Below are 21,355 nucleotides of genomic sequence, written 5' to 3'. Positions count from 1 at the left end.
TTACTTCCTGGTTCCATGCATCTGCCCAGACAATCGGGGAAGATCCTTGGCATACACAAGGAACCGTCAGTAATGCAAATAGCCGTCCCTCTCCTGCCCTTCTCTGCAAGTTAAAGTAAGTTTCCAGTCACATGAAACACAAGATGGGCAGGTTCTTCCCCAGACCTTATGCAGCGTGTTCTTCATATGCCAGTCTAAGTAATACATGTTGGAAAGATGCATTCTGTTCTTAGTGCATCTGATTGCCTATGGCTGAACACACAGAAGTCTTCCAGAGCAGGGTATATTTGGGGGAGGGTTGCAATGAGTAGAAGGAAACAGAGGGAGGGTTGCATACTTTGTAATGGAAGGGTTTCCAACAGATAGGTCACAGGCATGCTGACCTAGAAGACCCAGGAAAAGATCCTGAAAGAAAGCAAATTTTCCCTCTGTACTGCAGGACTGACAGCTCAATTTCAGATGTTCTGTCTAGTACACAGACTGTTTCTCAGACAGAACAAACCTTGGTAACATGGGGGCCAGGGTCGACTCAGATATTTTCCATTATTTGGAGGTATCTCTTGTTAAAGAAAATGTTGCCCACCCCTATTGTAATGGCTTTGGATTGGGTTAGGGCAATTCAGAGGAAGCGTCCCTGCAGACTTCAGAAGGTCCAATGTTCCTTGAACAACTAAGCACTTTTTAAAAGCACGAAGGCCATTTTAAAGTCAGAGGTCCTTTCACTGACAGTTGAACCCAAGACCTTGTGCATGCCAAATATGCTATCGACCGCTGAGCTTGGGCCTTTCCCCATTCTACCCCAGATTTCAAAAAACCTTTTACTCTGTCCCACATTCAGCTCCGAGAACATCTGGCAAAGGGGCAGCGCATGCTGGCAGGAGAAGGCATGTCTCAGGTGGTGCGTGGCCTGTTGGAGCTTGTGGCGCGCAAGACGTACTACAGCGGGGACCTTCTCTTCTCAGTGGAGATCCTGCGCAACGTCACAGACACTTACAAAAGAGCGACTTACATCCCCTCTGCAGATGACGTGCAGGTATTGACGTACGATTTCGGAGATAGAACAAGTTCTTGAAATGCGCATGGAATACCCGGGCGCTGGAGCATTCTTAAGGAAGATGCTTCTTTGTACGGCAGCATGACAGAGAGTTCCTCAGTATCATTATGTCTAAGTGTTGTAGCAAGTGAGGGCAGAGCTTTTTTACTGTGTTCTTAAAAAACTGAAAAATTCATATTCTGGCCACAAAAACACCAAATAACGACCTGCATAAATTATGTAGTTTATGCAGAAAAACGTTGTGACCTGCATACATTATGCAATTCATGCAGTGTGCATAGCTCTTTTTATTTCATGCCAGATCGTTTTTTGTTGTTGTTTTCTCAGTGATCCCTTCTCTATGCTCAATGTTGTAACTGTTTTAAGTATTGTCATTTTTGTATTTATATCTTTGTTATATTCTCAGCTCTGGTTTTAACTGTTTAAGGATGAGTTGCTGTTGTCGTCGTTGTTTCGGTGGGTTTTGATGGTTTTAAAATGTGATTTTATTATGTATGTTTTAAATTTGTTAGCCTCTTTGATGACTCTTATGAGGGCAGAAAGGCAGGGTATAATTTTGCTAAAAAAATTAAAATAAGTACTTCTCGCAAGATATTCTGCTATCCTTGGAGAGGGTCACTGAGGTGTGCATGATCCAGGCAAATAGCCAAATCCTGTCTCTATTTGGTTAAATTCCATAGTAAAAAAAATAGCCATACATAGTCGGTCCTGCTCTTTTTACGATTCTAACTATTTTAATGTCAGTGTTTTAATATTAGAATTACTGCAGTTCCCAGAGAACTATATACATTTTAAGATAAGATTTTAAATACTAAATGTATTTTTCTATGTCCTTTACATTTTTACGCTGGATTTAATTATTCTATTGATTACTAAGGATGTATTGCCATTGTTATGGTCTCTGACCACAAATAAATTCATTCAGATCCAAAAATGGAAGTCAAAAGCCTGCTTAGTTGAAATTCAGCACCTTCCTACTACTGGTTGGTAGCTGAGCCATCCCGAGGCATTTCCTATGCAGTCTCAAGCTCTTTTCGCCATGCTGACACCATGCTGCTATTTTAAACAAAATGCCCAAAGCAGAAAAATGGAGAGTTCTGAACTATGGGCAGAGTTGCCACCATAACATTTTTAAGTTTGTTTAGAAGTTCCTGCTGAGCCAGAAGCAAAGAAGTTCTGATATGACTGGTGAGATTGCTCGGGAGGGTTCCTCCAGTCCATCTTTTTGAGGCTGATCCAAAGTCAAATGCATGCAGGGCTGTTAATGGCTGGAACCTTCACGGCCAGCTGTACCTCACCCTCTCCTCTCCCTGGCAGCGATTTTTCCAGGTCGTCAGCTACATGGTGGATGCAGAAAACAGGGACAAGTGGGAAGATGCTCAGCAGGTGAGCTGATGCAAGATGGGCCATGGAGCCAGGTGTGTTGGGGAGGGGGGGGGATTACTGCTTATCCTGGCACACACACACCCATCCTTCACTCTGCTTTCCAGATCTTGCCTGGCTCTGTCCTCCTCATGAAGGTGGTTGAGGACTTCATCCACCTGGTGGGAGATGCACTCAAGGCCTTCCAGAGTTCTCTCATTGTCACAGATAACTTGGGTGAGTGGCCGGAAGAATCATAGAATCTTAGAGTTGGAAGGGACCTCTAGAGTCATCTAGTCCAACTTCCTGCACAATGCAGGAAATTCACAAGTATCTCCCCCCCCATACACACACAGTGACCCTTATGTCATGCCCAGAAGATGGCATGGAGGGAGGGAAGTGGCTTCGGTGGTGCTAGGAGGGAAAGTATCAGAGTGGCTTCCTTGGGAACCAGGCCTGGATGGTGTGTGCAGTTCGTGGAGCTGGAACCTTAGCTCATCCTGCAAGTAGACGCTGGAATTCATTTATTTACTTACTGAGACTCGAGGTAGATTACAGAATTGGGAAGCAGTGCAATGAAAACCAAGGTGCACGACAAGGTGCACAGCAAATCTGCATTACAGAATTAGAGAATGCTGAAATAGAACCAGAAGAACATCTCTGTTAAGCAAATTCACCTGCAGTACAGCAGGCGAGAGGCCTTGCTCTGTTGCCAAAGATTCCTAGGATCTGGGTCAGGCTGGGTCCACCCTGAGTCTTCAAATGGACTGCCAGTCTCTGGAACCAACATTGCACACTTCCGTTCTGTGCTTGGAGTGGACTCTGAGGTTGGAGCATTCAGAGTCCCACGGAGTGCACTAGACTACATTCCTCCCCACCCCCCTCCATAGACCACTTCCTGGCTCAAGCCTGAATGCTTGAAATGTTTGAAAAAAGGTGGCTCATTCATAAAACTCTGGTAGTGATGCCCTCCCCTTCCCTTGTGCTCTTCCCTTTTTTTTATTCTCTCCCACCCTTGGCAGTGATCAGCATACAGAGAGAGCCGGTTTCAGCGGTCTCCAGTGATATCAATTTCCCCATGAAAGGTCGCCGGGGCATGAAGGACTGGGCACGGCACTCGGAGGACAAGATCTTCATCCCCAAGGAAGTGCTGAGCCTCTCGTCCTCAGGTGAGTGGTGTTGGAGGAGCTGGTCACATTTGTGGGTGTTGTGAGTGGGCTGTGCATGTCCCTTTCATTTACCTCTCTCTGGAATTACAACGAGGGGCAGTGTGAATTGTCTGGGAGCACCTGATTGCTGAAGGTAAACAAGCATACACATGATGATCAGAACTGAGGGATACAGAAATGCACTTTTCCCAGTTCAAAACTCCCCTTGACCAGTATGAGCTGAGCCCAAACTCCTCCAGGAGTTTGTAATGGGTTCAGCCTGCTGCCCTCAGTACTGCTTCTGTGACCAAGAAGCCTTGCTGTGGGGCCAAAACAGTGGCCCAGGCTAAAGGACCTCTTGGAGATGTTGCTTGGTTCCTATGATCGAGGCATAGGGTTGCCACTTAACGTGGTTTCAGTGACCATTCTGCTTTTTCTGTGGTCCCCCTGCTGCTTTCCTCTGAGCAGTGGAAGGAAATGAGTGGGAATTACATCTTGTGAAAACCAGGAAGCAACATCACAGCCACACCATAACACTAGGAATTTCCCAAATCTCTATGGTCTTTTACCATAAAGATTTGAGGAACTTTAGACTGTCACGGTGTGACCATGACATTATTTCTGGGTTTATTGGCATTGCCATCGCAATGCTTTTTTTCAAGAGTTTAGCTCCCTAGAAGCTTTTGCTCTTTACAGGAGCTGGGCTCTAACCAGGGCTTTTTTTCTGGGAAAAGAGGTGGCGGAACTCAGTGGGTTGCCCTTGGAGAAAATGGTCACATGTCTGGTGGCCCCGCCCCCTGATCTCCAGACAGAGGGGAGTTTAGATTGCCCTCTGTGCTGCTGAGTGGTGCGGAGGGCAATCTAAACTCCCCCCTGTCTAGAGATCAGGGGGCGGGGCCATCGGTCATGTGACCATTTTCAAGAGGTTCCGGAACTCTGTTCCACCGCGTTCCAGCTGAAAAAAAGCCCTGGCTGTAACCCTATCCCAGCATCTAGGTTTTCATCAGGAGCCATGTGATCTATATCTCTCTTAGGAACCTGGGAATCTAACAAAAGGCAAAGACTTGCCACCACTGCAAGCAGTTCCATTTTGGGGGGAAGGAAGGGTGCTTGCAGTGGTGAGGGACACCTCTGGATCTCACTGCATTCCAAATAACATAAATTTATTTGTGGCTTTTCTTAGCCTGCCATTCTGCTAAGAAGCTCAGGGCAGTGTTCACTCATTCTCTCGCTCGTTTGCTTGCTCACTTTTTGTAACAGCTCTGTGAGGTTGATTAGGCTGAATATATTGACAGGGCCAAGACTGCTCAAGGAACTTTAGAAGGAATATTCAAAAGTCAATTTTTCTTGTTCATAATCCAGCGCTTGAACTGCTACCCCATACTGGCTCTTTGAAACCCCAGCTGAGCTTAGCTTGGGACGAGCCCAGTTTCACCCTGAGTTGAATCAGATCCCAAATTGTCTCCTCTAAGATGAGTCCATTCTGAATCCTGTGAGAATTTACATCTGTCGTAGAAGGGGCTGGTCTCGGTCCCCCCACCCCAAATATTGCTTTTTTGTTCACCTCTCTCCTTTGCACAGAAACAGAGGACTCGACCTATTTTGTCATTGGTGCCATCTTGTATCGTACGCTGGGACTGATCCTGCCTCCTCCTCGGTGAGTAGCTCACATAGAAATTGTGTGTGAGACAGAACACTCCAGTGTGTTAACCAGGGCTTTTTTTCTGAGAGAAGAGGTGGTGGAACTCAGTGGGTTGCCCGCAGAGAAAATAGTCACATGGCTGGTGGCCCCACCCCCTGATCTCCAGACAGAGGGGAGTTGAGATTGCCCTCCACGCTGCTCAGCAGCACGGAGGGCAATCTCAACTCCCCTCTGTCTGGAGATCAGGGGGCGGGGCCACCAGCCATGTGACCGTTTTCAAGAGGTGCCGGAACTCCGTTCCCCCGCGTTCCAGCTGAAAAAAAGCCCTGGTGTTAACATATGTCTCTGAAGAAATGTCAAGGGTGTGTGCGCATGCGCTGTTCATGCAAATATCAACACACCAGAGATGTGGGGCTGAACGTTTTCCAGTCTCTATTTTTCCCTGTAGAATTTTTCACTTCTAAAGATTCATTGTTCGATTCAAGTTAATAACTACTCATGCAAGCCTTTATTGGCATATATAAAAATATAAGATTTTAAATACAGAAATGAGTCCATACAGAATGAGATTAAAATTACAGATGGGAACAGGGCAGCATAAAGTTAATAACAATAAATGGATGCCGTTTCGAATAGAATATGTATTTGTTTACTTCATTTGTAACTCATTTTTCTCCCTAAAGTGTCTGGCAGTGTTCTCTCTTTACCTATTCTCCAAAACAACACAATGGGGCAGACTAGGCTGAGGCTATTATTACTCACTTATTACTCTTAATAGTACATATTATGGAAGTGTGGCAATTTCAGAGATGTAATTAATATTTTTTTTAAGGTGATTACACCTAGGAACTGTGTGGGAGAGTACATGTATTTTTACTGATTTGTAAACTGGGAAGTTTTCCAATTTTAATTGTTCTGGAAACCCCATATCACTGCCTCACACTGCATTCATTTTAAGTGAAACCCAACACATTTGTCACTACATAGTCCGTGGGTTAGCATGCTATGTGCACAGACACACAGTCAAATATATCAGAGATTGGGGAGCTTGAACTAGAGAGCTTAGCAACTGCAGCTACAGTCTGTCCTAGTATAGCTCTGTGAATTGGCCCACTATAGACCCTCACAGCCTTGCCAGTTCCCGTTGGTGGCAAGAGATCCCCTGATGCCAGCAGGTACTTCCTGCTGACACTCAGCTGGACGGTGGGAGAAAATAAGTGTAGAAGGGGTGGGGGAGGGTGACAAGCAGCATCCTAACATGCTGACATCACTCCTCATGCTCCTGGGAGTGACATCAGTGCATCATAGGGAATTTGGGCAAAACTGTATGGAACTATAGAGTTTTGTGCAAATGCTAGAGTGGCCCCGGCAATATGCTGATGTCACTTCCAGGCTCACGGGGAATGCTGTCAGCATATCATCTTGGAGCCTGCCTTTCTGAAATTACATAGTCAACAATCCAGCATCTTCCACTTGCTGATTTCTCTTGAGGCCTGGCTGTTGGTTTCCATTCCATCTTCAGAAATCCTGATCTCCGGGTCCCTGAAATTTCAATTCAGCCTATGGCTCTAGCCTGGCCTAAGAAGACAAATATAATACATTTGCATGTTTTTGTAGAGAAAAGATGTCCCCTGGCACTGAATAACTCATCTGCAATTTTTCCCAATGATTCCATATTGGACACTATACTGTTATGGAAATGAAAGCTGGATCCCCTGTGGACAGTTGTAGGTGGGGAAAGAGTTTGGAAATTCTCTGCCTCCAGGAAACTATAAGCTCTCAGGGGCTTGAGCAGGGTGGTTTTTCCTCACCCCTTTCCCCCTTTTAACTGGCACTTGCTCTCACTGTTTCTTCTATTCGGAGCAAATGTAGTCTTCATCGGGTTGGTTCTTAAAGATTTCCCCCCCTATTTGGTTAATGTACAGCATCATATTTTTCTGCATACAGGAGAGTTGCTCGAGTATGTAGACCCTTCCATACCTTTCTGTGGGTGGCCTCATTTTGCAGTGGCCAGTTTACTTTTAGTTATTCTGTTCTAAATAAACAACAAAAAGTTTACCTAACAGAAAAAAGCCCAGCTTAAAAGTTCAACTAATATGACAACAAACCTATGATGATCTCAACTAGTTCCAGTTTTATATCCCAGCTATTAACAGATCTGTGATGGCTTCCAGGAGATGCTTTGGCTCTGACTTGGAAGACTTTCAGAAGGACAAGAATCCCAAGATTCCAAGTCTACTTTTGTGCATGCCTTTATTATACAGTCTTAGGATACAGTGGGGTGCTCAGGTTCTTGATCCCATGTAGATATTATGAGTTAAAAATGTGGGTGGGAGACACACAACATAGTAGCTTACCTATATTGCATTCTTTCTCCTAGCCTTGCAAGGACCAGGTTGTTGGTAATGGACTGAAGGCAAATGTCAGGTTGTGCTTTTCCTTCTACACACATTGGGTCTTTTTTTAGCCACAAGATTATCCAGAATTTGGCTTCAGGATTTCTCTTGAATGAATATGACAAACTTTTGCCCTTCCATCTGTAGAAGTCCCTTGGCTGTCATGTCCAGAGTTCTTACAGTGACCGTGAGGCCACCAACCAAGGCTGTGGAACCCTTGATTGCTGTGGAATTGTCCCACATCTTCAATGTAAGTACACAAAGGTCTACCGTCCCACCCCTCACAAATTAGAGAGGCAGTTTGGTGTAGTGGTTAAGAGTGTGGGACTCTAATCTGGAGAACCGGGTTTGATTCCCCACTCCTCCACTTGAAGCCAGCTGGGTGACCTTGGGTCAGTCACAGCTTCTAGCTCAGCCCCACCCACCTCACAGGGTGTTTTGTTGTGGGGATAATATTAACATACTTTGTAAACCACTCTGAGTGGGTGTTAAGTCATCCTGAAGGGCGGTATATAAATCGAATGTTGTTGTTATTATTATTGTTATGTAAACCATATAGGCAGGGAGGCAGGTAGCATCCATTCCACCCCAAAGGTTTTGTCTTTTTACAGATACACTAGCTTGATACTTGTGCTTTGCTACAATATTTAACTACTTTAAATCCAGTTATAATACTTATGGGTATGTAATATTCTCTCTCTTTTTGAGCTGGCAACCATAGTGAAGACTGGGAGGAGCATTTTAGCTCAGGACACATTCAATGACTCCTAATAGAAATGGCATACTGTTTAGAATGTGAGGGATGAGGACCAATCAGGCCGCATATGCAGATGACCTCTGTGTTCCAACTGTCTTGGGGGGAGGAGTTAGTTGTGGAATGTTGTGAGCCCCAATCAGCCCACATATGCAAATGACTTGAAAGACTGGCCCAATCAGGGAAGAGTGGCAGAGCTGATGGTGGGGGCGCAAGCAGGCAACAGTCTGCCAGCCTGCCAGCAGTCTGTGTCCCTTTGGGAAAACACATTTGATTCCCTTTTACCCCCTTAGGGGGCGAATTTCTTAAAATCCCTTCTTAATGGGTGTTTACATCATGAAAGGAATGTTCTCCCCAAATTTCATGTTGTATCTATATATCTATATATATCTAGATGGATGGATGGATTGATTGATTTTGCTGGATTTTCTCCCCATCCAGTTTTCGGTGATATGTCCCACATACAAGAAAATAACAAGTCAGAGATTACAGTTTCTATAGAGGGAGCGTGATAGAGTCGAATCCTGATGAAGTGCATAGGGTGATCTTACGTTCCCCTTGCTCTCCCCTCCCCCCATGACTTTTGTATCTGTGGCATACATATCCCTGAAGGAGAGTCCGTATCCATAGCCCCTGATTTTGAAGCAGCAGTTAAGTCTTGGCTTCTAGCAAAGGAAGAAATGCATTAGATAGGTTTGGGCTTGTTGTTTTTGTTGCTTGGGGGGACAACACAACACCTTGTTAACTTGGAAGTGGAACAAGAAGAAATCAACACTCTTGATTATTGGACTGCAATGAAACATCCACTTCAGCTTTCACTGCACCCAGCTTACTTTTCTCACTTCTTGTCTACCCCTTCAGGGCACCTCACATCCGCAGTGTGTGACCTGGGAGTACAAAAAAGCGTGAGTACATTTCAGCCTGCTGTTGTGAAGTGTGTGTGTAACCATGCCTGGGAGATGGTGGACCCACACAGACATGGGTGAGGTGCATAGGCAGGTGGTGCCACATCTGGCCCTCTGATAGTCCCACAAGTAGGACCTTGTATGTTCCCTGGGAGAGTCATGTTAATAATAATAATAACAACAGCAACATTTGATTTATATACTACCCTTCAGGATGACTTAACACCCACTCAGAGCAGTTTGCAAAGTATGTTATTATTACCCCCACAACAACAATCACCCTGTGTGGTGGGTGGGGCTGAGAGAACTCCTAGGAGCTGTGACTGACCCAAGGTCACCCAGCTGGCTTCAAGTGGAGGAGTGGGGGATCAAACCCGGTTCTCCAGATTAGAGTTCCAGCACTCTTAACCACTACACCAAACTGGCTCTCCCAGTTTGAGAACAGTTGTCCAAATGTATTTTCTCGACAGATCTAGGCTCAGGGATGACTTGTTAGGAGTTATATCGGTATCATCTCTATCATGATTCAAAGAGATTATTTGGGCCTTATAGGAGAAATAGATAAGCTTCCTGAGATTGTGGCAGTCAGCTAGGGCATGTATGTATTCAGGGGGAATAGTGTTCTGAACAAGATAAGCAATTCCTTTTGTCTCTTTCTTGCTCTTTTTGGTATCAAGTTACGCAACAGTTCAGGGCTGTGGCAGTTTGTTCATTTATTTATTTATTTATTTATTTATTTATTTATTTTATTCGGCTTCATCCACCCTTCCCACAAGTGAATTCAAGTTCGCAAGTTACCCAGCTGTCCAGGACTGTGGCAATCTCAGGACACTGTTGGTTTTGTACATTGTCGAGTTCTCTGTAAATACAGCCTGTTTCCCAGGATAAGCCCATTGAGTATTGCTAAGATCTGCTTGTTCCTGCCATCCATATCTGTGTGGATTTTGCATATCCAATGTAACATATTTTATGTACCTGGCAGGAAGGTATTATACCTGTTCCAAAACTGTTACACTGACTGCTTGTTTCTTTGCAAGCTCATGTTTAGAAGCTGCTTCTTGGCTGGTTCTTTATGACCTGGGGCCCACATACTTGAAGAGCATATGAACCTGGGTACTGGTTCTGGTCTTTGGGCTAGTTATCATCCTTCCACCTCAGGTTGGCTACACAAGCTTGAGCAGACCCTGCACTCGTTGCTTGTGGAATGGGCTATCAGAAGACGTGAGAAGGGCTCTGTCATTTGGAAAAAAACATGCCAACCTATTTTCAGTAGCGATTTTCACAGAGTTTGAGTTGCGATGAACGGTCACTGGACGAACCGTTGTTCAGTTTTAGCTTGTGGTATTTCTTATTGTTGCATTATTGAATTGCACGTAAGTGGCATGGAGACTGAATATGCAGGAAAGTGGGATAGAAATCATTTAAGATACATCAATGAACCACCATTGCTCTAGGATAACATGCATGACTATCTGCAACAAACTTCTGTACCAAGAACGTTGGCTCTCCAGGGTTGCCCAGTGTCTTTTGTACCTAGAGTAGGCCTTTTGCCTGGGGAGATTCTGCCCTCTGAATGAGCTTTTCCACCTGCTGATGCCAGTTGCTGATGCCTTTTAAAGGAGTTGCAACGTCACTGTGGCGTGGAGCAGCATGTCCAGCTGGGCTGAGTCCATGAAAGGAGCTGATTTAAATGCCAAATGAAGTTTTTTTAAAAAGCACTTATTGCTACAGCATATATCTGTTTCTGTTGTAAAGAGCAGCCTTCAACAGGAATCCAAGTCACTTAACTGATAAGGATAAATTAACCCCATCAAAGCAGGACAAAGTAGTGCCCTCAAGGATTTTGCCGTTGCCAGCCAGCATGTACTGTGTCTTGATGCGAGTCAATTTCAGTTTGTTCCCCTCAGCCACTAGACTATGGTGAACAGATATTGGCCCAGAACTGAGTAAATGTTTGTCTAAATGAATTAACAGGGTAGCTTCATTAACGGTTAACAAGGGTTTCATAGGGCACAGAAAACTCACCTGCTTATCTGTCTACACATCTCGGGTTCTTTCTACCCCCCCGCCCCTCGTATCATTATGTGACGTCCCTCAAATAATTTGCATGGAAAGGAAGATGTTCTTTTTACCTTGCTCATTTGGTGCTTTTCGGAAGCAGGATGTGAGACATCTGTTCCAGGTTCTTTTGTCTACTAATTCAAGGGATGGAAGTTGACCTTCTTTTATTTCTATTTATTTTTAGGGCATTTCTATGCTGCTGTTCTCCCCAAAGAGACTTAGAGAAAGTTCCAAAATGCAAAATAACCCAGTTTAAATAAACAAAACACACAAAGGAAACAAGAGACCTGTTGAGCGGGCCTTAATTCACTAAACTGATTAATACAAGTCCCAGACTGCAAGTCATGGACTAAACAAAAAGAGCTCTTGCCTCTGGTCACACCCAAGCTTAAGCCAGGGAGAACACAAATTCAGGATTTTCCCCACTGTTAGAAATATGGATTCTGCAACATCTCTCCAAGTGTAGAAGCAAATCATGGAAATTGTGAACATTCCCAAACGCTCAGGGTGACCTGAAACTGAGGATGGGAGGTGGAGGAGCTGTCCGTGCCCATGGTGCTGAAAATTCCCTTGCTGTCTGCTTTGTATCAAAGGTGCACATTCTGTATCAGGAAGGAGTCCCAGCAAGGCTGTCTCTCAAATCCCCATCTATACAAAAAATGAGAGATACCCTTAACTAGGCCAACCACCTCTTGCCACTGTGGGTTAACTTCATTAATAACAGCTATTGATTAACAGGCGCATAGAGATTGAAACCTCCTGCCTGCAGCACATCATTTATTATCAGCTGGCCACAAGGGAGGGCAGTGGCACAGTGGCAGACACCGGACAGATTTCCCTATTACCACAAATGAGAAGTCGCAGCAGGGTTCATCTGTTGGTGTGCACGCAAGCCCCTAAGGGGATTTAAAAACTACATAGAAAGACTCTGTCAGCACATCGCAGCGGTGTTGATTTTCTTCCGGGAGGGCTTTCGGAGGCTCACAGTTACATTCTGAGTCAACTGGAGGGCAACATTATAGAATGGTTGGAATGTCAGACTAGGATCAGAGAGACCCAAGTTTAAGTCCCAACTCGGCCATGAAACTCACTAGGTGACCTTGGGCCTCATCTTGCCTTACAGGGCTGTAAGGATCAAATAGGAGAACAGCATATGATGCCCCATTGGTGATATAAAAAGAATACTACATACATAAATAGAAATGGCAGTTGCATAAGACTTACTGGGCTTTCTTACAGCATCAGTGACCAAGGGTCTGTCTTCTATAAGGTGGCATAGAGTGGCCTCAAGTCATAGCTAACTTATGGTGACTCCTGGTGGGGTTTTCATAGCAAGAGACTAACAGAGGTGGTTTGCCATTGCCTGCCTCTGCATAACAACCCTGGTCTTAGTTGGAGGTCTCCCATCCAGTTACTAGCCAAGGCTGACCCTGCTTAGCTTCTGAGATCTGACATGCTCAGGCTCACCTGGGCTATCCAGGTCAGGGCGTCTTCTATGTAGGCATAGAAAAAAAACCTGGTGCAACGCCATGCTTGATGTTCAGTCCTACATCTTGAAAATTTAAGCCCATCTGCTCTGTGCCCCCTTTGCTTCCTCTCACCAATATCAGTGGCAGCCTTGTTTTAACTGAAGCACTTCCCATCCTCTCTATTACGGCCAAGGTTCTCCACTCCTGGAGGAACATCTTATATATGATGCAGTCTGATGTGTCAGTGGTGAAAGCTGTACAGTGGAACCAGGTGAGAGGGATGGAGAACGTGGATAGCTTCCATGCTGGCATCATGGAAGCCCCACCAGAGAGGGTTGGGAAGCAACCACTATTACAGGCTTGACTGTTCCTAGTCCCCAAAGCGATTTTTGTTGTGTGATAGTTGAAACTTGGAGTTGCATCACAAACAAAGGGACTTTCCTTAATTTCATACTTTCTTTGGCAGCACATACACTAAAACCAGAACTTTCCTTTATTTCTTATTTATTTATGTCATTTGTAGTCCGCCTTTCTCACCGAGACTCAGGGTGGATTACACAGTATGAAATTAGTACAATCCGTATCAAGGACATTTCCATACAGTGTCAAGAACATTTCCATAAATAATGCCATAGGGAAAATAGATACTAGTTTTAAAAGACATAGCATTAGCAAGAATCCAGTACAAAGCAGAAGAAAATACTGAAACAGAATATAATCACTTCTAGGATTGACATTAGACAACTTAAAGCACAGGTAGTACATAGGAGTACATATTTAAAGCAACAGATAATATGTAAGGCAACATAATGGTGAAGTTTATGGTTCTGAACTCATTAACGAAGCATCTGAGACCCCAATACAGCCCTCCCATTTGAGTAAAAAGCCTTTTTGAATAATTCAGTTTTGCATCATTTGCGGAACTGTGAAGTCTTTTATTTGGGGATACTTCCAAAATTCTCCCAGATTTCTCTATGGATTTTTCAGTTCCATTTTACCTGGTGTAGGATGCTGGGTACTCATTGTAATGCCAGCACGTTCCCCCTGTGCAAAGTGCCTTTCCCTCCTAGCAGAAAGCCTTTTGCACTGGGGAAAGGCACAGCCATTATCAGGATCCAACCCTGGTCTTATTTCCAGAGGAGAACCAGTGCATGAGATGCCAACTGTTGTTTTGTTTTTTCTTCTGAATGGCATGTTTATTTGTTATATTTAGATCCTGCTTTTCTGACAATTGTTCCCCAAAGCAACTCACATTAATAGAGAGAGACGCGGGTTTGCAACTAGAAAGCTGAGAGAGACAAAGGAAGGAGAGCGGCGGGGAAAGGGAAATCAGTTTGACAGCTAGAATGTATATCCAACTGGAGCCAAGTTGATTTTCGTGCTTGGGGGATGGTGGTATAACTCCCCTGCAGCCTTGAGGCCTGCGGTCAGTTAGAAAGGCCCGAGCGCCCTTCCCTTCAGTTCTGCACTTGCGACAAGTGGCAGAAGGAGAGAGTGGGAAGAAGTCAGCTGTCTCTGGCTACTTATATATTCTATCTGGTGGCCGGGGCCTTATTTGCGGAAAGGAGGAGTTTCTATGCACTGTGGCCCTTGTTCATTTTATTTATATATTTCACTTTCCTGTGCAATACAAAGTAGCATATCCTCTTTGGTAAAACTGCATGCAGTTGTGCATAAGGCATTGTCAGGATCTTTTTGCTATCGTGTTGCGCTCACAACCATGGGCTTTGGTCGGGTTACACACTGTACAGAAAGAATCGCAGTATGGACAATCGCAACCAGACCACTTTTTTTTTTTGCCAATATTGCAGTCTGTGCTGGCATAGCTTGACAGATTTTACAGCCAGCTCGTTTGCTGTTAACACAGAGGGGGGGAAAGAGGCAAGTGAACCTCAGGAGCGGAGAGCGGCACCAGATTGTGCACGCTCCAATTCCGGAATTGATTTTTTTTTCTTTAAAGTGCTCCTGGTTAAACTGGCATGCATCCTAACATTCTGCTCCAGCCCAAGGAGCCTGTCTCCTCCTTGAGGGGCTCTTCTGCAGTTGGGGGAAGGCTTCTAGGGATGGAGAAAGGGTTCACATTTTTCAGAGCAGTGTGGTAGGATACAGGCCACAAGAAGAACTGGAGGTCGGCGTAGAGCAAAATTCCTGGAACAATAAAGGAAAGAACGGGAAATCAGCTTGCCCCTTAGTCCTTAGCCTCCCTCACTTTTACGTCTTTGTAATGGGGGAAAAGGCTATTTTCCTTTTATTGTTTCTCTTCATGTTTGTGCCATGCTCTCTTTTAATGATAGAGGTGTGCGTGGCAGAGTGGGATATCTGGTCGTCTCCCACCCAGGCACTGAGCCAGGCTCCCCCCTGTTCACTTCCGCATTTCCCCGGCGTTGGGGGTGCCCTCAGACCATTTGCTGAAAGAATTCCTATCTTGGCGTAGTTAGATTACAACCCGCCGGCTTTCTGTAATCCAAGGCCTGTCAGTGAGGATGTGTGTTTCAAAGAAATCAGTTAGACATCCTTCGTGATAATGAAGTTAACTTCCATAACCGATGGATTTGTTCCTGCAGCAGGTCCTTCTTAAAGCACCCTTTGATCTCCACCTGTATTACTTGCAATGCAAAGTGACTGGGGGACGTTTGCTTCCTTTGAAGTAAGGTCTCTCTTCACTTCAAAAGAACTTAGGTGACAAGGGATTTCCAAGCCTTGATGACAACATTTTTTCCTGACCGGCGAATGGATGCTCAACCTGGACTCCCAACAGAATTCTTAAAGGGGGGGGGGGAGATTCTTTATCTTACAGAGCATGTGGTTATATGGCTTCGTTTGCATTCTTTAATATGTCTTTAAACTACAAGGAAGTTGGGTTTGATCTCTTGGGAGAATGGTAGACATCATAGCTTCAGGTATCTGGCAAAGGGATTTTTGACTCTCAAAAGCTTGTATCTTGGAAATCTTGTTCTTTAAGATGCTACTGGAATCTGGCAGATATCAGCATGTCTGTCTCTCTAAGAAATTAAGGCGTGTTTTTTCCCATAGCCAGCCTGTGGGAACCACCTGGTCAGAAGTGATCTTCTTGTGCACTTTTGCATATTCATCTGCGAAAAGAAATGACGGTCTTTCCCTTTGACTGACGCATAGAGCCAGAACTGTACGATTAACACCTAAGAAAGAAGTTGGCTTTTGCTCTTCATGTTGCTGAGTTGGAAGCAGTCTGCTAATCTTGCAGTAATAGTATAATGAGTTTCCTGATAACCGTTTTTCAGCGCTTATAATACTGTTAGCTTAGGGCAGTATGACTGAGTTTTTATCCTTTATAATTATTTTCTTATTTTGCCAACAGTGTGTCAGTGTTTTCCATTTCTTAATAAAAAGCTTGTGGGGAATTACTTCTGGTTTTGCTTGGGAATTCAGGGTTCTGGCCCTGTCTTTGAAGTCTTGGCTATTTGGTGGTGGTGCTTAGCTGCAGAACGATGGAGGATTTTGAAATTCTTTGTTTTAAGTTAAGCTTCAGGCTTGCATACCTACCTGGATTTGTTGAAGGATAAGTGACAAATGTTGCCCAGTTTCATTGCATTTCCAGATTTCTGTTTTCAAGTAACCCTGTTTACATTGTCTTGCCTGCCAAGGAACAACTGACAATCTTGACTCAAAAACCCTGTACATTGCAAAGGATTCTGGGGCACCATCTTAATTTATGTGGGGCACTGGTAAAGCCTTTGGGGACCTCCTTGGCACTCGGCAGTGTAACAGTGCTAAAACATCTGCTGCTCTCCTTCGCTGCCCATTTCAAGAGATGACCAATTGTCATGGGCAAGCTGTCTTCCAATGAAGCCTGCCCAGCATCACTAATCTTCCACAGTTGATAAGCTTCCTGAGAAGCATGCGGTCCCATGGAACATAGTTTGGAAACTACTTCTCAGTTTCTGCCCTGCATTTCTCCACCTGCCTTCACTTCCACTCAAAGTGGGCCACCTTACCATTGCTTCTGTGCTTCGCTCCCTTCTCCTGCCCTACTTTCTCAACTCCCAGCTAATCCCAGGTACTTACTTATTTATTTTACTTACTTCATTTATACCCCATTTTTCTCCTGGGTACCCAAAGTGGCTTACAACTCTCTTCCCTTCTCCATCTATGGCCTGCTCTTTGAGGAACTCTGCTTGGCTTCATAGAATTTATTTTCCTTGCAGACATGATAAGTAGAAACTCGCTTTTTAAATGAAACCATCGATCTATACAGACCCACTCACTGAGATTTGCCAGTGATGCTCCGAATTGTCTTCCATCACAGATAGATGGCAGATCGGACTCATCATTTTGGTTGAGCAAAGGATGTATTGCAAGTTGAAACCGTCCTTTCCTGTACTTCTTCATAAGCCTGATTTAGAAAAGATATAGGCCTTTGGAAGGGCATGGCCAGAATTGCTGCCTAAATTCTTGGTTGGGTTGAAGCAGGAATGGAATCAGCGGGGATGCTGCTATCTAGGAGAAAGAGAAGGCTTTCCTCTGAAAGAAGCAAGACATTGGAGATCCAGGCTGCCTCTCCTCTTTTATCTACGGAGGATGTGGCTATGGCTGTGAAAGCTAGGACTGCTTGTAGAAATCTCCATGGGATTTCCCATCAGAGGAGGAGGTAAATAAAGCATTGGAAGGGCAGGAGGCAGAAGGAGAGGAAAGCGCTGAGTCTCTCTGGTTGAACCAAGTTGGCTTCTTGCTTCAGAGAAGGTGTGGTGTTAGAAATAGCTTTGCATCTTGCATTTCCCCATAAATAAATGTCACAGAGGAAGAGGAATCTGTGCAGTAAAGTCTGATTTGGTGTTTCTGTGACTGCCATGGAGAAAGGGATGGATCCAATTATGTGTCGGCTTCTTTTGAGGAAATCCTTTTAGGCATATGGAAGCACTGAGAGCTTTGGAGAGGTTTGAAACAGAGAAGCGTTCTTTGGCACCTGTGAGATGCATTCCAATGTGGCGGGGCTCAGCTCAGAGGCTTCAGTTCCCAGATTTCTTTCCTGTAGCAAAGAGTTCTGAGCTGGCAAGCTCAGTCTCTCTCCTTCAGTCCATCTGCATCACACTGTTCCGAGCAGCCTTAATTAGAGACACACGCACAGCTAAGCCTTGCTTGTCTGCTCACTCTAGTGGCAGGGTCTGAATCTGTGGCGAAAATTTGGCCAGGAAACGGGCAGTTGCCCATCCATTTCAGGCCATCCATGCTAGAGGCGTCATCCAAATCTTTTCCAAGGGATTTTTTTGCAGCTAAGTGCTGCTCCTGAGCATAAAAGATGAATTTCTGGGGTTGTGGCCTCTTGTTCTAAGTAGAAACCCACATACCCAACACCAATGAGAGCAATCTCTCTCTCTTTCTCACATGCTCAGGAACAACACAGCACCGTGCACTGAGGTGTTTGCTGTTAGCTTGCAGCTCTTCCAACAGGAGTTTGCAACAAGACAATTGACAGTTCCCCACTTGGTGTGTGGAACAACTTTATATACATTTGAACACACAGCTATAGATAAGGACCTTACTTTCCCAAACAAGTCAATGTCCCCACTCTCCACTTTACTCTCCCTTAGGGCCCCAGTCCAGTTTGGCTTATGGAGTTCTATCCAGCCAACATTTCTGCACAATTGCACCCAAATCTCCTTATTACAGCCCCTGTCCCACACAGCTTTTGTTCTTGCAGACTTCCTTAATTCCCAGCATAGCCTTTTTGGTTGTCAAAGAGGATCCTTTCCTCCCTTTCCCACATGCAGAAAAGCTGGTTGGATCCAACCCATGATATTGGAAGACATGCCAAGTTAGTGGCCCCAGATGAGTGTGACAGTCATGGTGGGTGCATGCCTCAAAGGGCACAACTCCGTCACATGGCCACATGGAATCGTGATTGCGCAAGCAGATCTAGCTTGATGGACTACAGCATTTAACCCCCTCCCCTAATCCACAATAAATCAAAGATTGCTTTATTTAGCAAACAGTTGCATCGCTTCCGGCTCTCGTGTGCTTTCGCACTTTCAAACAGAATTGCCTACCTGGTGTCATCTTTGTTGCTGCCCTCCACACTTGAAAGGTGTGCTGCCAGGCCCTCTGGGGCATAAATGGGAGCCGGGAATCAGAGACGTCCATGTGATTGGCTGCTGACTGTGTGCAGGCATTCTGTGCCTATTTTCAGCTCTGCCACAGTGCTTTTTAAAACTCCAAGGAAAGGGCCTGCTATCCACCTCTGGCTGTTCATAGAGGAGGCTGGAAAATTCATGGGCTTTGAGCCCTGCCTGACCCTCTCGGCATTCCTCTTATGCCTTTCCTTCTTGCAAACTGCTCTTGGCATCACCCTTCAAATTAAATCAAATGATTACTGCAATAGCAGCTCCCCCTGCCCCCAGCCTGGAGCACCAGGGTGGGGTGGGGCAATGCCAGGAGGAGACAGGAGGTTGGGCTAAGTGCTCTGCTGGGGGATGGCTAGGCAGGGAGGGGAGAGACTTTTCACCCCAGCAAAGCAAACAGTTCAGACAGAACCCTGGCTCCTTCTGTGCATGCGGGCCACCTGCCTGGCCAGAGCAGAGCCATCTCTTAGCAGGACAGTGTCCAGCACAGGGTTAAAACCGGCATTGAGAGCTTGAGGGGTGTGGGCTGTGTGAGTGTAGGCGTGTGTGTCTGAAGTGTCTGAACATTTTGAAATCTCTTCTCTCTCTCTCTCTCTCTCTCTCTCTCTCTCTCTCTCTCTCTCTCTCTCTCTCTCTCTCTTTCTCTCCTCTGCCTCGCATTCCATCAATCAGGGAGGTTGGCTCCGGGAACTGGGACACCGAAAGCTGCCAGACGGTGGAAACTCTTGCGGCTCACACCAAATGCCAGTGCAGCCAGCTCTCCACCTTTGCCGTGGTTGCTCAGCTGCCCAAAGACCTGGTAAGTGCTATGCAAGGGACAGGGCTGGCTGCTTGCCATCTGCCTGCACCCCCCCCCACCCCCCATCATAGGCAGCCAGAATGTGAGGGTCATGAAAGGTGCCAGAGTGGGAGAGGAGGGAGCCTTTCTGAAATGAATGGGTACTGCACAAGAAAGAGCATGGAACTGCAGTGAGGTTTGTGAAGGAGAGTGCTCTCCCAGATTGTGTCCTACACTAATGCAGGGAGAGGGGGGTTGGATTTTGGATTTTTTTACTCCAGACATCCAAGTGTGTTTTGGGATGGGGGCATTATTTGGTCTATTTCTGTTAATGGTTCAGAAGTCCCCAACCAAACAGTTCTCGGTCTAGTCCAGGGAGAAATTTGCTGGATTGCACCCCTGCGTCTGGGTTACTTGGGTTTAGTAACCCAGTTGCAGAAATGGGACTTGGCAACCTCCTTCTGAGCCCAGATTGAGAATCGAATTTTGGGGGATTTCTCAAACAACCAAGCATGGATCCACTCTGGGAATGGAGCAGTCCCCACAGACTTCACCTCGCTGTAAACTTAAGTCTCTGCCACTCAGACAGCCGCCCCCACCCCAACCAAATGCATTTGTTTTAAGGATTACTGAGCACTTGTGCGTATTCCAGAGCACCAAACAAATGCAAAACATTAGCAATTTCTTTCTCCCCATAGTAGCAGAGCCACCTATTTCTCCCTAGGCCTCTTTTCGCAAGGGCTTGTACAGGTGCACACAAAGGTTCTTTCATGCTTGGCCAGAACTGTCACTTCTGGGTAGTTGTGTTTTTTTTTTTCTAACGTAACTTTTAAAATGTAATATTTTTGGTTGGTTTTGCTGCTGAAAATCACCCCCCCACACACACACACACACACTGCTGTTCTTGGTCTGAAGGGGAGAGGGATTTTCAGAGGAAATAGCATGCGGGGGCAACTAAACAGCCCCTCGCTGCTGCCTCCCCCCTTAAAATTACAATGCCAGGAGCAGCACTCTGTTAAAAATAAAAATACACGGGTGGCTAAAAGGATCACAGGACAACAAGTAATGTGTTTGGTTTGAAATTCTTGTCTTTGGGCATCTCTGCTTCCTGCGTATGAGGACGTGTGCATTTGAGCTCAGAAAACACCCACATTTTTTAAAGAACCATTTTAGGGCAGATTCAGAATGCAGCTAAAATATGAGACCTCCAAAGGCCAATAGAACCGGCAGCCTTCTCTCACCAGTCCTGTTCTCACCCTCTCTCTGGGTGGTCCCTAAGGAGATGTTTATACAGAGGGTACTGTTTAGACCAGTTCTGGGTCTACTATGATATTTAAAAAAAAGTCACCTTGTCTAGGTGTAAACTTGCATAAGCTCCTCAAACGCTGCTGGGCCCCGTGCCAATGACAGGTTTCAGTAGGATAGACTTGCCGGAAGAATGCACAGAATTCCAGCCGATCTCCAGGCTGCAGCGATCAGTTTCCTAGGAGGAAGTGGCAGCTTTGGAGGGTGAACTCTGCAAAATTGCATCTCTGCTGAGCTCCCTCTCCTCCCCAAGCTCCCTCTTCTGCGTGCCCTGCCCCTCAGTCTCCAGGCATTTCTCAAGACGGAGTAGCAACCCTACAGTACAGGGAGATGGACAGTGAACGTCAAGGGGAGCATAACTGGAGAAACAGCATCCTTGTAAGAAG

General features: G+C 45.5%; 1 protein-coding gene across 1 annotated transcript in view; it reads left to right on the top strand.

Moving 5' to 3' along the window:
- The window catches only part of ADGRB2 (adhesion G protein-coupled receptor B2), a 114,577-nt gene that overhangs the window by 57,972 nt on the left and 35,250 nt on the right, over positions 1-21,355 (top strand). Inside the window, exons 10-17 of the mRNA XM_054999374.1 lie at positions 839-1,033; positions 2,372-2,440; positions 2,545-2,653; positions 3,439-3,585; positions 5,146-5,221; positions 7,750-7,852; positions 9,218-9,261; positions 19,559-19,685. Coding sequence (XP_054855349.1) covers positions 839-1,033; positions 2,372-2,440; positions 2,545-2,653; positions 3,439-3,585; positions 5,146-5,221; positions 7,750-7,852; positions 9,218-9,261; positions 19,559-19,685 — 870 coding nt within the window. The remainder of the gene's footprint in view (positions 1-838; positions 1,034-2,371; positions 2,441-2,544; positions 2,654-3,438; positions 3,586-5,145; positions 5,222-7,749; positions 7,853-9,217; positions 9,262-19,558; positions 19,686-21,355) is intronic.

This window comes from Eublepharis macularius, chromosome 15, assembly GCF_028583425.1.
Source record: "Eublepharis macularius isolate TG4126 chromosome 15, MPM_Emac_v1.0, whole genome shotgun sequence".
NCBI classification, from domain to species: Eukaryota; Metazoa; Chordata; class Lepidosauria; order Squamata; family Eublepharidae; genus Eublepharis; species Eublepharis macularius.
This window is presented reverse-complemented; position numbering and strand designations above follow the sequence as displayed.